Genomic DNA, 16968 nt, shown 5'->3' on the forward strand with positions numbered 1-16968 from the left:
ATATATATATATATATATATATATATATACTGAACAGTATTAAATCCAATTTTTTAGGTTAGTTTTGCAAATTTAGATATTTGCCATTACTTTATCAACTACCATCATTATTATTTCCATGTCTATTTTCCAATGCTGCACAAGGTGGGACAGGCCCCTCTCAATCCTCTTAGACCTATGTCCGCTAGTCTTTGAGACCCAATATCCTGAAAACTGACATTCCACACTGATCATGTAAGAATGATATAGTTAATTTAATCCATTAGCATTCAGATTATTCTGTCAAATGCAATACATATTTATTCATATTGTTTTGAATTTAATCATGCATTATCTTGTAGCTTTAAAATTTTGAAGATGTGATTGTTTATTTTTAAAATGACACTAGGGTAGATGTGAAAGGCTAGATCAGGCTGGTATATTCATAAAACTGATAGAATATGGATGAGGGTTGATGACAGAATTCAGCCTAATTTCTGTCTGACCTATACAATCATAGAAAAATGTCCATTAAGATAAGATGGTGGTGGTGGAGGTGTATTTTCATGTGTAAAAAAACATTTTAAAAATTACTAAATTCTAAAGGTCTGGGAATAGTGGCAATTTGCTGTACTTGAGAAGACACATCAAGCCAAGTAAGATTGCTGCCATACATACAGGCTTATCCTTTACAGGTGCTGATGCCACATAAAATGCACTCTTGGTGGTGGCACATAAAAAGCACCCAGCACACTCTGTAAAGTGGTTGGCATTAGGAAGGGCATCTAGCTGTAGAAACCATGCCACGAGAGATAATTGGAGTTTGGATAGTTCTCCAGCTGGTCAGCTCCTGTCAAACCATCCAACCTATACCAGCATGGAAAACAGACATATGATGATAGTGATAATGGTGATGATGATAGAAGCTCTTAAGTAAAATATTTTGACATCCTTGTGTTTTGAAGTGTAACAAAGAGAGTAAACAAATTTCACAATTTTTAAGTTGGATGAAAATTAGTACATTTCAAAATTCTAAGATTCATTAATGAAAAAATGTTATGCATTCAATCTTGACCTCCAAGTCTTCTCTGGGTCTATCTTACCTCTGACTGAAAGCCATTACAAATTTACAATATTTTTTTACCATTCAATGATCACTTTTCATTCTCATCTCAAACATATTGCAACGACTGAAAAAAAAAAAATCTCATAATAAATATATATATTTATATATATTACCGAAGAAGCCTTATTTCATGAATAATTTTGTGGTTCGCAAGATCTCGTTCCTGATGCTTTGGTCCTGCACGGCTATTGTATGCTTGCCATACATTCCAACGAAGTGTCCGGTTGTGGCAGTGCTCCAGGAATGCTTGGTATACCTGACTCTGAAGTGTGACTTGCCATGGTCCAACTTTGGGTTGTTGTCTGGTAATTGAAATACAGTTTCATGTTAAACATAAAATTATTACAAGGACACTTAATGGTTTCTTTAGACCAAACAGCAGTCCAACAATTTTTGAGAAAGAAATATAGTTTACAGTCAGATGGTTTGGTACTGTAATATATTACTGAAACAGTTTTGGTATTTAATTTAGGCCTATGGACTGAAGAAAAACTAAATCAGTTTCAATGGAAATTTGAACTTAGAACATAGAGGAATTAGACTAAATATTGTAAGGCTTTTAGTCTGGGGATGTACATTTTCTGAAAACATGTCAGCCTTTCTAAAAAATATTCCCATAATTGTGTCTGTTCTAAAAAATTATTTGTAACGTCGTATGTAAACAAACAAGTTTGTTTTTCGAAGCGCTGAAATGTATGGTAGAACAAGTAGAAAGATAAATTTTATTCAACACAGATACTAAACAGTATAGATATAAAGGATAAAATTCTTTTCTTCTTTTTAAAAGCAGAAAAATTTGTCAGCAGCCAGCCATGAGGATCGAACTCACCGATCCTCATGGCTGGCTGCCGACAAATTTTTCTGCTTTTAAAAAGAAAAAAAGATTTTATTTTTTATATCTATACTGTTCAGTATCTAATTATTTGTAAGTTAAAGAACGATAAAGTCACTAGAACACCTGATTCTCCAACTGGAGGAACCTCCTCTTGACTTTGCTCAGTAACATTTATTTGGTGTTGGAATTTCATTTTGAGGATTTGCTTTAGTCACTCCACTAGTCCTAAGGGTTGATCAGGGTGTTTGTAGACATCTCATCAAAATGTAGATAGCCAAAACAAACACCACAAAGTACCTAGTCTGACAATCAGACAGTTCTGCCAATACACTACTCTGGATTGATAACTATTTTTTATCACTCTCAAAAGGATGAAAGGCAAGGTTGACTGTAGCAGGATTTGAATGAAAAAGTTCATGAAATTAACTAGAGTTAAAGTGATGCGATAAGCTTTATGTAAAATTGAAAGAAAAAGAATATTTAAAACATGGAAAAATGTGTGTAGACATGGACATGCAGTTAAGAAGTTCATTTCCATACACAACAGTTCTAGGTTTGATCCCCTGGACCAGTGTCTGCCATCATAGCCTCAGATAACCAATGCCTTGTGAGAAAAATTTGTTAGAAAGAAATTATGCTGTAGCATGTGTATACACACACACACACACACACATATATATCACATTAAGTTCTCTACATAGTTCATGGTCTGCTGTATTCTTACCAAGCAACACTAAAACTATTTGATGAAGGCCTAATCAATCAGACTCAAGCTGTAATTAGTAAAAGTCAAATACATATTAGAAGAGGTCAAGTATATATTATTAGTTTCAAATCAATATTGAACATCTTAACAGTATTAGTTCAGATCATATTATATATATTAGAAGTATTTGGCAAGAAATCATTGTATTTAGCTGTTGTTGCTTAGCATCAAGCCAGCTTTGATTACACAGATCTATGGCAGGTAATCAAACAGCTAACCCTAAGCAATAATTCTGTTATTCTAAATAAACCATACTACCATCTAGTAGAGAACCATACTCTGACATGCAGTGATTTGCTGTTTGGCAGTACAGACATGTTATATTTTACCCCACAACACACCAGTCTGTTTTAATATGTTCACACAGTCTATGGTGGTGGCCACAGTGGCAGAGAGTGATGTAGACTTGGTCAGAATTCTCTGTCTTTATCAGTAATAAAATACACCACAAGGCAATACCTAAAATATTAACTAGAGGTCATTCATTACATTCCAGCTATACTTACATCAGATAATTTTGCACATATCAGCTATACAAACTTGAGCTCATATTATACATTTTCACTACCTTAGATAGAGGTTATATTGTACATTTTGGCTTTGATAACTAGAAGTCATATTGTACATCATCATCATCATTTAACGTCTGTCTTCCATACTAGCATGGCTTAGATGGTTTGACAGGAGCTGGCCAGCTGAAGGCCTGCCTGGATTCCATGTCAGTTTTAACATGGGTTTCTATGGCTGGATGCCCATCTCAATGTCAACCACTTTACAGAGTGTAATGGATGCTTTTACGTGGCACAAGCACAGGTATTTTTATGTAGTACTGGCATGGGTGCTTCTTACATGGCACTGGCACCATACATCTATGTAGTGTTGGAACCTTTACATTTTCATTATACTAAACAAAAGTCACACTGCTCATTTTGGTTATATTTACAGGGTGGACTTAGAGCATTTTCTCATGCTAGCAGCATATATGTACACCCACACAATGAGCATCTGCATTGTTTCTGTGAGTTTCACTTACAAGATATTAGTACAAGACACACAATGTACTACTGGCAGTGAGATTGAATGCAGTACCACGTGGTTTCAAAGTGAACTTCTTCACCACATAATAGTTGCTTGCACCTGTGGAAAGGTGATGTCTAGTTTTGAAAGAATGTGTGTATAGCTGTAGAATTTACAAAATTAGCCAAAAGTTTCCAAAACAAAGAAATTCAACTTACTTGTCAGCAGCCATCATGGATATTATAGCAGGAGACATGTTTTTGACAAAAGAGTAATCAGTGACCCATTGAGAAAACATATTCTGACACACCATCACTTTGCTCCTGAACAAATTGAAAAAGAAATATATCTTATATAATAATACCTTAATAAATGATTTTTTTTTTTTTAAATTTGCTTTTTTAAGTAAAGATGGTAAGCATTACCCATGAATTTTTACAAGGCCCCTGAGACAGGTGAGAGAGAGTAAGGTATCTTTACACTGGAGACTTGGTATGAGTTTGTTTTTTTTTCTTTTTCTACAATAGGCATAAGGCTGGAAATTTGGGGGGTGGGGGCAGAGACTAGTTGATTATATTGAACCCCCACGCCCCACTCACTGCTCAAAATTGACACTTTATTTTATTGACTTTGAAAGGATGAAAGGCAAAGAACCCTGGTAGAACTTGAACTCAGAACATAAAGCCAGAAGAAAAGCTGCTAAGCATTTTATCCGGCTGGTTAATAACTCTCCCAGCATAAATTCTTGCAACAGAATGGACTCCACTAAAGGCACCCAAGATGCCAGGTATTGTTATTAAACAAGGCAATGGATTGAAGTCTACCACTCAAGTGAGCCATGGTGAAATTTGAACTAAGAAAGCAAAATTTCAGAGGAAATACAGCAAGGTATCTGATCCAAAGTTTTTTAAGTTCAACCAATCCATCACTCTTGGTACACTTTTTAACAACCCCAAAATAATGAAAAGCAAATATGATTTGGGCGGGATTTGAACTCAGAATGCAGAGAGAAAGAACAAAACCTTTGAGATATTGTATCTGATGCTAAGATAGTCTATTCAATTGATTATTTTAATGCATATAAGACTCTTCTCTATTTATGTTCTCTGGCTTAAAATTTATTGTGTCACACTAAAATTCTATTGTTTCTTTCTTAGCTCTGTGACCATATCATTCATTTAAAGTAGTTTTTCTCAACCATTTTTCAACTATGGACCCTTTGATTCCTATTTTACTTGGATAGACTCTCTTAGCTATTCAATGTTAAAAAAATCCTATTATATTTTTATAATTAAATATTATTACAAATTGTATAATAATAATTATCAAAATATTTTGTGTATTGTAGAAGTACAACTAATTTAGTGTAGATAAATTTTAACAAAATCTTTTATGGACTTCAAAGGTCATATGGACCTCAATTATGAACCACCACTTTAAAGTAAACAAGTTATAAGTGTTGAGTATTATACTAAGATAAATTTGAATACCATATATAATGTAAATACAAGCAAACTTTTTAAGTTATCATCCTTCATATAATAATGAAATTTTAAAGGACATTTGTTTTAATTTGAACATAGAAAATTAAACAAGAGTGGTTTCATGTATGTTAATAACATAGAAATATAGATTTTGGGTTGATATCAAAAGAATTAAAGAGAAATGAAAGCTTTGCAAGCAACATTCTCAAGGATCAGCTATATGCCACTAACTAGTGGTTTCATTTACCATTAATTCCTACAAAGAAGGCCAAATATACTTAAAAATATGTAATTTCTTGTTTGTACACATTTAGAATAGAGGCAAAGACATCTTCAGACATCTCACTGAATTTAACTTCATTAGTATTATGATAGTTGAAGGTTAAAAAATACAGTTGAAGGATATCATCATCATTTAACATCAGGTTTTCATGCTTGTACAGGCTGGACAGTTTGGCAGGAACTGATAAGATAGTGGATTGTAGACTAACCACCATGGTAGAGAAGGAATAGATTAGGGATAGGATGATTGAGAAAAGTGGGAGGATAGTGTGTGTGGAAAGGTGATAGAGTGGATAGTGTAGAGGGGTCTAGGGCTATCCTATATTATAAGAAGAAGTATATAAAGATGTGAGGGAAAGGGGACATGTAGGGAACAATAAACTAGGATAGAGGAATCATTAGACTCAGCAAAGGTGAGAGAGGTGTAGGGGCCATGGAGTTAGGTCTTGGGAGAAAAATAAGAAGGGGCATTAAGGAGGTACAGAAGCTGTCGGGAGAGGATAGGAGGCAGAGACAGAACAAAGAAACTTGTTTGGCAACTGTGAGTAGTATATCTTACCTAAATGTATTCCTTTCACGTGTTAGTTTGCGTAAGATATCAATAAACTTTTTCCTGCTGGACCCACTGATCTCAATGCCATTTAAGTGGCCTTCTAATAGATAAAGATTAAGTAACTGCTGCTGGTAGCAATCCAATTTAGAACGGTCTGCATTCACTTCCTGAAAACAAGAGAAGAAAATTATAAATAAATACATAAATACTTTAACCCTTTTGCATTTAAGCCAGCCATATCCGGCCAAAATATTTTATTTGTTTTATGTTCAAACTGGTCAAAAACACTCTCTTACGCCTACCCTACAATGTCAAACAAAAAGTAAATAATCCCATAATCAAAATCACAAAGCTACAAGATAATATATGATTAATTCAAAACAAGGTGAATAAATAAGCATTATGTTTGGCAAACTAATCTGAATGCTAAAGGATTAAAGGAGATGAATGAATAGTTGTGTGATTTAGAAATTCCCTTTTTTTCGTTTTTATTTTTTACACTTGCAGTGCCCATAACCTTTACAGGAGCTCTGAAACTGGTGAACTTACTCATATCAATGCTCTGCTTAAACAGTTGCAAATCAACACCCTCTAAAGGAAAGACACAAGTAGGGAGCAGATTCCAGAGGGTCAAAGTTCTGGGGAGAAAGGACTGGATATAATTGTTAGTAAGGGTCCTGAAGACAGTGGGTGTTGGACACAACTGCATGGTTCCCACAATGTGGAACCCTGAGAATGTCTTCTAGCACAAGCTTGGGTCGCCCAAGCCTTGTGAGTAAAATTGGGTGGATGAAAACTGTGTGGAAGCTTCTTTTATGGTTCAGGTGTGGGCGCATATATTAGTTATTGAGTAATATTGTTTTATTTTTAACATTGTATATTTAAAGCTTATAATGTAGTGGTGTACAGACATAAGATTATAGTGATGTATAGCTGTGAGAGTACAGTAATATACAGTTCCATGAAGAAAATAATTTAGTGTCTCAAGAGTTATTGTGATTTCACCCAGAGAAGTGATACCAATGTGCTATGTAAATGAGAGAGAGAGGGAGAGAGAGATACTAAGTAACACAAAGAAGGCATAGAAAAAATGAGGTCTTCATAGATTGAAGCCCTTGAATAAATAGTATGGTAAAATCTTCATAGCTGAGTGGTTAGGATTAAATTAACAAGAGAAACTATCTGAGCAATGTAGTTAAAGGTTTGTATAAGAGCTGAAATTAATAGGAAAATATTAGCAAGAGTATAAACAGCCTGAGTGTAGCTATCAAAAGATCTATTCAACTCTGCTTGTTTAGGGGACACACATACTGTCTTTAATATTTGGAGAAGTGTAGAAACAAATAAATATTTAGTGGTTGTGTAACAACTTACCTTTACTGCATTATACAATGGTTCACTTATCCACCTCTCATTCTTAGCTTGATCCACTTGTGAATGAATCTAAAAGGTAAAAGATAGAATTTAAATAGTTATACAACAGCTGATAATTTAACAGCTGTACAGCCAATGGTATAGTTAAGAAGATTCTCAACCATATGATTTCAGGTACAGTCCCACTGTGAAGTATCTTAAGCGAATGCCTGCTACTATAGCTTAAGATCAACCAAAGCCTTGAAAGTAAAGTTGACCTCAGGATTTACACTCACAGCATAAAGAAACAGAAATAAATACTGCAAAGGATAATAATAAAAATAAGAATAATGGTTATTATTATTCCATAACTGAAGATGGTGGATTAGTAGAGTTGTCAGACAAAATGCCCTGCAGTTCTTTACTTTCTGGGTTCAAATCCTGCCAACTTCAACTTTGCCTTTCATCCTTTCAGCTCAGTAAAATAAGAAAAGTTAAAGACTAGATTTGATGGGTCAGAAACTGAAAGAAGCCCATTGTATGTATATATGTGTGTGTGTTTTGTGTCTTTGCCTTGATATCACAAGACACTTGTAAATGAGTGTCACCATCTTACAAGCAGTATCCATTTTTAATCTACAAAAACATGTCAGGCCATAAAGAAATACCACCTTGCTTGGAAACAGGTGAAGGTTGGCAAAAAGAAGGGTTTCTGGCTGAAGAAAATCTGCCTCAATGCAAGCATGGAAAATTAGTAATTTAAACAATGATGATCATGATGACTACTGTTAACTCCATGGTAATGCCAAGGAAATAAACAAGTGTTACAAAAGCAAACCCCTCAGTTGAGAATCTGAATTTGTATTTAATATTTGTGTTCAATAAAAGTGATCAATTTTTGTTTTTATGCCCTGAGCTTTGACTGAGCAGAAGACCTATGGCCAAAAGCATTCCCATCATGATTATCTTATCTTTTAATTCAAACAGTGTATCTAGGACTCCATTACCTAATAAAAAATCAATAGGATGTTAATATTACTATTATCATTGTTAAAGCAGTAAGTTGGTAGAATTGTTTGCAAGCTAGGTGAAGTGTTTAGTGGCATTTCATCCATCTTCATGATCTGAGTTCAAATTCTGCTGAGATCAACTTTGCCTTTCATTCTTTCAGGGTCAATTAAAATAAGTACCAGTTGAGTACTGGGTTTGATGCAACTAACTTACCCACCCCTGCCGAAATTGCTGGCCTTGTGGCAAAATTTGAAATCAATATTATTATCATTATTATTTCGATAGCTGAGGAATAGAAAAAGTAAACATTTATGTTCAGAATTCAAATCCCACAGGAGTTGAATTTGCTTTTCATATCCATACAGCAATAATATGATTAGAATTGATTCAATTGGTCTTACACCCATCCAGATTTGTAGTATGTAACAATACAAAAAGGGCAGCACATTGGCAGAATTATTAGAGCATCAGACAAAATGCCTTGTGGTATTTAATGGTATATTTTTATGCACTGAGGTGAATTTTGCCTTTCATCCTTCAAGGGTCAATAAAATAAGGCTGAGACAAATCTTTTACAAAATGCTGGACACTATAGTACCACCCACATATCTCAGAAAGAACACCTAGTTAGAATATGTAGATATTCCAGAAGGAATACAAAAGAAAAACAACTATCTGTTTGATAACCAAGGAGAGAGTACAACCATTGTACAACCAGATAGAAATAACAGCTAAATTTCCCTCACATCATATCCTCCCAATTAAAAAAAAAAAAGGAATGAGGTAACAAATGCTATAATCCTAAATACAACAATATACTTGAAAATAGACAGGATGGTCACATTTGGAATGCCATTGAACAAAGGTCTGTTTAATCATGCTTGACTTGGAGTTGACAATGAAAACAATACATTCATTTTAGAATGTACACAAAGAAAAAGAAGTACAGCTATCTGTTTGGTAGCCAAGAATTCACTGACCTGTTAAAACTGACTTCCATGTCTCATCTGCTGTTACAAAAATAATCATTTGGAAGAGAAAGAGAGAAATAGACAGACAAATAATACAAAGAAATCATATATCTACTTACTCTCTGGAAAGACTCCCTGAATTTTTCATTCCCTTTTATGTAGCTGAGATGTTTAGCAAGGCGCCAAGCATAGTTTAATGGAACTGAGATTTCCTCAATAGGATTGAAAACATTCTCAAATGTTTTCTCCATCTGAGGATCTAAAGAACAAAGAAACAAAACAATCAACATTCTTTTCTACTCAAGGCACAAGGCCCAAAATTTTAGGGAAGTGGGGCCAGTCAATTAGATCGACTCCAGTACTTAATTTATTGACCCTGAAAGGATGAAAGGCAAAGTCAACCTCGGCAGAATTTGAACTGAGAACATAAAGACAGACGAAATACTGCTAAGCATAAGGTGGCGAGATGGCAGAATCGTTAGCATGCCAGGCAAAATGCTTAGTGGTATTTCGTCTGCCGCTACGTTCTGATTTCAAATTCCACCGAGGTCAACTTTGTCTTTCATCTTTTTGGGGTCAATTAAATAAGTACCAGTTACGCACTGGGTTGATGTAATCGACTAAATCCTTTTGTCTGTCCCCTCTATGTTTAGCCCCTTGTGGGCAATAAAGAAATAAATACTGCTAAGCATATCGCCCGGCGTGCTAACATTTCTGTCAGCTCGCCGCCTTAAAACAATCACTATTACAATCAATATAAACAAAACAATCAATATTAACAATACTTTGATGATGTGTCTGCTTCAGAATTTGAACTAAACATAGATCACTGCCTTAAAAAAATGGAAGGATACATTGGATCAATTTTCATCACTTTTCCTTGTTTTCCTCTTTTGCAGCTTCTTTCCATTTGGATCACGTGCTACCTCTTTACACAACTGCCATCTTTTATACACATTACATGCCTGTAGTTGTACAGTTTTCTCTCTTGCACATGACATTTGATTCCCCTTGTACCCAGTTTTTCTCTTAGTTCATTTGTACCATGTTATTCAAACATTACACATCCAATAGAACATATTTGTTTCATTCCTTTCCAATATTTACACATCCTATGTATTCAATACTTATGTTTGGTATCATGCAGCATCACTTTTTGTATACATACATCTTATCTACTTTTCACTAAGAGAGAGAATCTCGCTTTTGTTTGCAGAAGTAACAGCTTCCTGAACACTTTTTTCACCCCATTTTCACTCAGATAACTATGCTTTTTCAACATCTTCCTCAGTCACTAATTAAGTCATTCAATTCTCAAATACTTCTAAGGAGTCTCAAGATCATTTGAAAGAATTTATTTCACGAGTACTCTAACTGCTATTAGTCTTGCTAGTCTGCTATACATAGAGACCTTCTGTCAACCTGCATATGATCCTAATGCACCTGCTTTACACCTACACACTGAGTATACCACAAGGCATTCCTACCAACTCATTTTCTGCAAGCTAAACATAGCCTGTTCCTAGATGGCAGGAGAGTTTTGTCTTCTTTCCTACAAATTAAAATTAACAAGAGGAGAAAGAGCAGTGCCCATGCCACTTTACAGGGTCTTTGAAATTATTAGAAGGAAATCAACTTCAGACCAGAGACCTGGCCCAAATGCCTGCAATAGAATGAACATCCCTAAAGGTATTCAAAGGTTAGGTGTTAGCATCAACCCTTTGCCTATTTAAAAATTTGCTTGCATGTTCAGAATTTTTTTCTATAATTCTTACAAAGATTCAACAATGATATAGGTAATCAGCATACAAAGGTTCCCATGAATTGTAACTTTTAAACTCTTCTGTCTTAGCCTGAAGAACTACAATAAACAGAAGAGGGCTAAGAACCAAACCCTGAGAGATATCTTCCTACATGCTGAATTCCTCGCTGAACTCCTTGCTAATTCTCATCTTGTTAACAGTATTTTTGTACATAGCTTCCATGGTACTCATGAGCCATTTTTCAACACCACTACAGAGCATGTCACTCTGCCAAATGCCTTCTCCAGGTCAATAAATGCTGAATATAGTGGTCTGTTCTTTGCTAAGAACTTCTTGATACTGTTACAACATGAATATATATTTGAATATAGACAATTAATTGCAATTAATTGTAATTAAAAGAGAAGCAAAAGACTGAAAATAAATCTAAGCTACAAACCTTTTAACTGTTCTAGATGGTTGCCTAATTTAGTTTCAAATTCAATGGCAAGTTTAGCAGCACCCAACACGACATCCTTTGGCGTTATGAAACCAAATTTGGGGAGTTCTTTAAATCGCATGACAGCATTGGTTTCAGCTGTGTCTGGTGGTATTTCTGGCAATCTGAAATAAAGAAAAAGAAAAAAATTCAAAATAAAATAGGTTTTCCATCCAAACATTGATTTTATAACTTTAATGTATTGAAGATGAACACAAATGAATTTGGTGTGCATGGTCACTTTTTTCTTAACTTAATAAGAAGAGAAAGAGCAGTGCCTATGCCACTTTTTAGGGTCTTTGAAATTATTAGGAGGAAATCAACCTTAGACCAGAGACCTGGCCCAAATGCCTGCAATAGAATGAACATCCCTAGAGGTATTCAAAGGTTAGCTGTTGGTATTAACCCTTTGCCTATTTAAAACATTTTCATAAGTTTGTCCACAATGTTTAAACATGTTTTCATACTCTTAATTTGTCCAAGTTTCATACATTGAGAGATATAAAGCTTTCCTTTCATAAGTCCCAAGTTAATTTCGTTGTTAAAAAAAATTGGGAATGTGTATCACATATGACAAATGGATGCCAGGGAAATATGTTCTGCTTATCACATGATACACAACACCTGATTTAACCTTTAGCTTGTTTAGGACATCACATATAACACAAGACAGGTAAAGGGTTAAATAAAATGTAACAGTATCAGCCAATGTAAGTGAGACACAAAATTCCTACAAAGGATTTGAACCTGCTAAGCTTGTAGCCCAAGATTATATCCACTGAACCATTCAGTAAAAAAAGGTTTGGGTGGGTATTTACCCAATATTTCTAAAGAATAACTTGGGGCATTGTTCAATTGATTAACGTCCAATTTCCCATGTTAGTATGAGTTGGACTGGGACTTCTGAATGAAATTTAGTAAACAAAAACTATGTGAAAGTCTGTCATTTGGTTCTCTTGGGGTTGTAAACTTAATCTATCACCTGGTTTAACACCACCATTCAACCCTACAGCACCTTTAGGTGAGTCCTCTCTGACTGCAAACATTCCAGGCAGTGAATAAATTATTCTCTTCCTCCCACCAGTCAAGGACCTTTGAGAAGGTGATGAGTGCTTCCATTTGTTCTCTGTTTAAGCAATTTAATAATAATAATAATATAAGCATAAGACCTGAAATTTTGGGGAAGGGAACTGGTTGATTACATAGACTCAAGTACACAACTAGTACTTGTTTTTCTGAGTCAAAAGGATGAAAAGCAGTTGACCAAGGCAGAAGTTGAACAAAATAATGGTTTCAAATTTTGCCATGAGGGCAACAATTTTAGGGGAGGGAAGAGTTGAATACATTGACTCCAGTGTTCAACTGGTACTTATTTTATTGACCCTGGAAGTATGAAAGATAAAGTCAACCGCAGCAGAATTTTAACTCAGAACATAGTGATGGGCAAAATACTGCTAAGCATTTCGTCCAGCAGGTAAACGATTCTGCCAGCTCACCACCTTGAACATAACAATAATAAGAGTGATTTATTTAGATACAAAGTCAACAATTTTAAGATGAGAGAGCTGTGATTCTCAATTTTAACATTTGACTGATACCTTATTTTATTGATCCCCTGAGAAGATAAAAAGTAAAGTTAACCTTGGCAGGATTTGAACTAGGAATGTAAAATGCTGGAAGTATGCATGGCATTTTACCAACACTTTAATGCATCTGCCAGCTTACCACCTTAATAATTTCTAATTTAGGCACAAGGCCAACATTTTGTGGAGAGGTTTAGCAAACACCATCGACCTTAGCACATAACTGTCACTTTATTTAACATTATTTTATTATTACACCAGTCTTGAGAGATGGGTGTAATAGTATCAAATTCTTAGCAAAGGAAACCGCCACACAGTTTCTTTCCCTTTTTCTTTCTTCATGAGGTAGAAACCAAATATTACACGCGTCTGGTTTTACGAAACAGTAAAAGTGTATTCTTTATTTTATCAACTCCAAAAGGATGAAAGGCAAAGTTGATCTTGGTATGATTTGAACTCAAAACCGAAAGAGCTGAAACAAATACTAAAAAAACTTTTTTCTACCTTATAAGGGTAATAATACTCAATTTTTCTGCTGTTTTAACGGTGATACTGCGTTCGAAATATCACTTTGTATTGTACAATACATATTCGACAAATGTCAGTTATATACACGTGGTTGTTACACTGCAAAATATATTTTTGAAACGTTAACGATTCTATCCAATTGGCCAGAAATTTAGGTGAAGGAAAACATTGGTTCTATCACCCCCCGTACTTACTGATATTTAAGTGCACGCCTACACAACATAAGATCGATAGTATTTATGAGTTCAAGATTTGTTCGGGCTAGAAGTCAACAAACACTCTCGAGAACCCTTTGAAGTTATCTAATAAATTTTGAAAGATTTTCAGAAATAACGAAACAAAGTTTCGAAAACATACTGGGAAAGCAAGGTTTTACCCGATTAGTCTTATATAATACGTAATTGTGTGTGTGCATATATATTCTGCTTATACCCAATCGAGTGTTTCCTGCGATATTTATAAGTTATTTCGTACATAGTCACACTCTATTTAATAGACAATTGAAGTAAATATAACAATAAACAGGTCTAGCAAGGCAATATATAGGGTTTACATTGTTTTGTTTGAATTCGGAGGAAAATGTCAGAATGAATCGTGTCGTATATTTTTAGAAAAAAAACACAAAGACAAAAGACTCTAAAAATATAAATGACGAGTATATAAGATTCTGTGACGTTCATTCATTCTCAAGGACATTAGTTTCGTAAGTAAAGAAACATTACAAGAAATAACAGAAATACTCTAGTTCATAAGAGTCCACTTGCCGACACCTTACATATTTAGAGAAAAAATATTAATATAAAAAAAGAAACTGAATATTTTTTAAAGTTAAATTACACAGTGATTGAATAGACGTTTTATTAATAGACTTCACGAGAACAATTTACTAAACTTTAGAACTCTTCCCATACTTCCAATCAGCTGGTTCTACATTTAAAATACAGAGAACAGTCCTAGATCAGACGAGGTCTCTCCTTACTGCATATACAAACATACATACTCATTCAAACACATACACAGGCAAATACACACCCTTACATTCACACGCACAAACACTGGGGTCATATAACAAATAAAGAATCTGCAGTAACCTTCACATCGAAGGGAGATAAAACAGAAATAGCATGCGTCGAATGGACCAAACAGAAACTCTATTAATGAAATAGAATAAGAATAACAGTGTTTTCTGTAAATCATAGGGAACTTACAAGACATAGTAGGAAGCATTCCGAACAGAGTTCTGACAAAATACATGCTCTAAATGTTTCGTTTGTCGCAACAAGCACCTGCACACACGATCTCGAACCATGGAGGCCGCCATGTTCATTAAGAAGGTTAAAGGGAGATAATTAGGACTTTTGCAGGACAACTCTCGGAATTTAATTTTAAAATTATTAATTAAAAATCGAGTATATTGTAGTTTATTAATAATTATCATAACCTGGAGTAATTTATACCATCTTGGCATCTCAGCAGAATGGTTTCTGCTTCATTTATGTTTTAAATGTCCTTGACAGTGGTTAACGCTTACATATGTCAAAGGCTAACACATACATTGTTTCTTATCTCTAAAAACGTTCGTGTTTCGCTTTCTATATATATATTTTTATTTTTTAGCGCATCTGGATCTCATGTTCTGGGATGCCAAATATTTTTCAGGCGTTAAGAAATTTATTAATGCCATTCTTAATATTTCCTTTCATCCAGAAAACATTAACCAATCTTATGTTTATTCAGTTATATAACCATTGCTCCTGGGAGAAACGACGAAATCCCAATGTGGTTATTCGATCTGTTAGAAATAGTAGCTAAATCCCGTTCAACTAACACCCTACTCTCTAAAAGAAATTGGAAGTGTATTTAATCTAAAATAACTGTTAGCTTAATTGGAAATTATTATACCACTAGGTAAAAAATAGAAAAGAAAAACAATATCGGCTCAAGTATTAACATTATTTTAAAGTTTTAACAAAGACGGGAGACGTCTCCATGCATGTTTGGTCTTATTAAACCTTCTCAACGCAATGCAGTCGGTACAGAGCTCTAACAGAACCAAAACATGTCTTGAGTCGTCATCTGCACATTTTTATCGCTAATCAGGGTTGAGAAGAACATCATCTATAACCTTTCTCTTTAGGACTTCCAAGGCTGGATGAGGTCAGGAGGAAGTCGCCTTCTAGTCAGAGACCTGATCTGAATGCTTACAACAGGACCTGGTGACGATGTTAAAGAGAAGGATGGATTAAACTAACCACCCATGAACTTACAATGTAAAGAGCAAGAAAAACACCATAAGGCACCTCAACTAAGACTCTCACAATTTTGAAAATCCACTGCGCTTGACCAATACTTTATTACATTGTAGCGAGACCAATTTCTATTATGGTATATAAAAAAACATTTGAGTTATATAGGCTCATCACATTAATCGTTACGGATTGGTCAGCATACCTATCATGTGAGTGTTCAGACATTTGTTGAGTCCTGTGCTGTTTTGAGTGTTGACAGGAATTGGATCGAAGGTCTAATCACATTGTGTGTAATATATTTCAAACAACTAATCCGTATGTGTTTTGGAGCCTCCTTTTTTTTGCATAAATTAGTGCAACAAATTATTTACAAGTGAGATGGGTGAAAGTTTTTCATCAGGGCAAATTATGCAGATCCAGCCGTTTTTTTAATTTTTTTTTTTTTCAGAGGAGAATTAATGTAACAGAACCTATGAACCAACAGCAACCCAAACTGAATTATCAAAGCAATGGATGAACAACCACCAGAATTTGTAATGTTTGTTACTTTGATCCACTGTGTTACTTTATGAAGGAATAAAGTCCCATTGTTATTTTAAAGTTAGCTTCTTTTGTTGCTTCTATGAATGAACACGCAATCTATATAGCTGTGAGACATTTCGACTCAAAACTGAACCCAAATCTCTCAGCTCACAACTCGACCTCAGAGGAAAATGTTTCCCACGGTCAAAAGTTTAGTTTCCCACACATTCAAAACTAAGGAAATTCACAATAGATAACAAATGTCAAGGAAAATGTTTGGCTAAAATTAACGGCCAAAACACTTGACCTTCGACACTATAAATCAAGGGAACGCTAGCCAGACATAGCTTGACTTGTCAGCGCTGTGACCACCAAATATGTATAAATAGAGACACACCACGGCCAAGAAGCAGACAAAGTTCGTGGCTCGATCGCATACGCTACGCAAGAACGATTATCTGTCTAATT

At 34.8% G+C, this 16968-nt stretch overlaps 1 protein-coding gene across 1 annotated transcript in view; it reads right to left on the bottom strand.

The window, feature by feature from the left end:
• The window catches only part of LOC106878856 (uncharacterized), a 30636-nt gene extending 15578 nt beyond the window's left edge, over positions 1-15058 (bottom strand). Inside the window, exons 1-7 of the mRNA XM_014928197.2 lie at positions 14938-15058; positions 11580-11743; positions 9497-9636; positions 7417-7485; positions 6049-6209; positions 3942-4046; positions 1219-1407 (exon numbers count right to left, since the gene is read on the bottom strand). Of these exons, the coding sequence (XP_014783683.1) occupies positions 1219-1407; positions 3942-4046; positions 6049-6209; positions 7417-7485; positions 9497-9636; positions 11580-11743; positions 14938-15056 (947 nt within the window). The 5' untranslated portion in view covers positions 15057-15058. The remainder of the gene's footprint in view (positions 1-1218; positions 1408-3941; positions 4047-6048; positions 6210-7416; positions 7486-9496; positions 9637-11579; positions 11744-14937) is intronic.
• Between the last annotated feature and the right edge of the window lie 1910 nt (positions 15059-16968).

Source organism: Octopus bimaculoides, chromosome 9 (assembly GCF_001194135.2).
Source record: "Octopus bimaculoides isolate UCB-OBI-ISO-001 chromosome 9, ASM119413v2, whole genome shotgun sequence".
Lineage (NCBI taxonomy): Eukaryota > Metazoa > Mollusca > Cephalopoda > Octopoda > Octopodidae > Octopus > Octopus bimaculoides.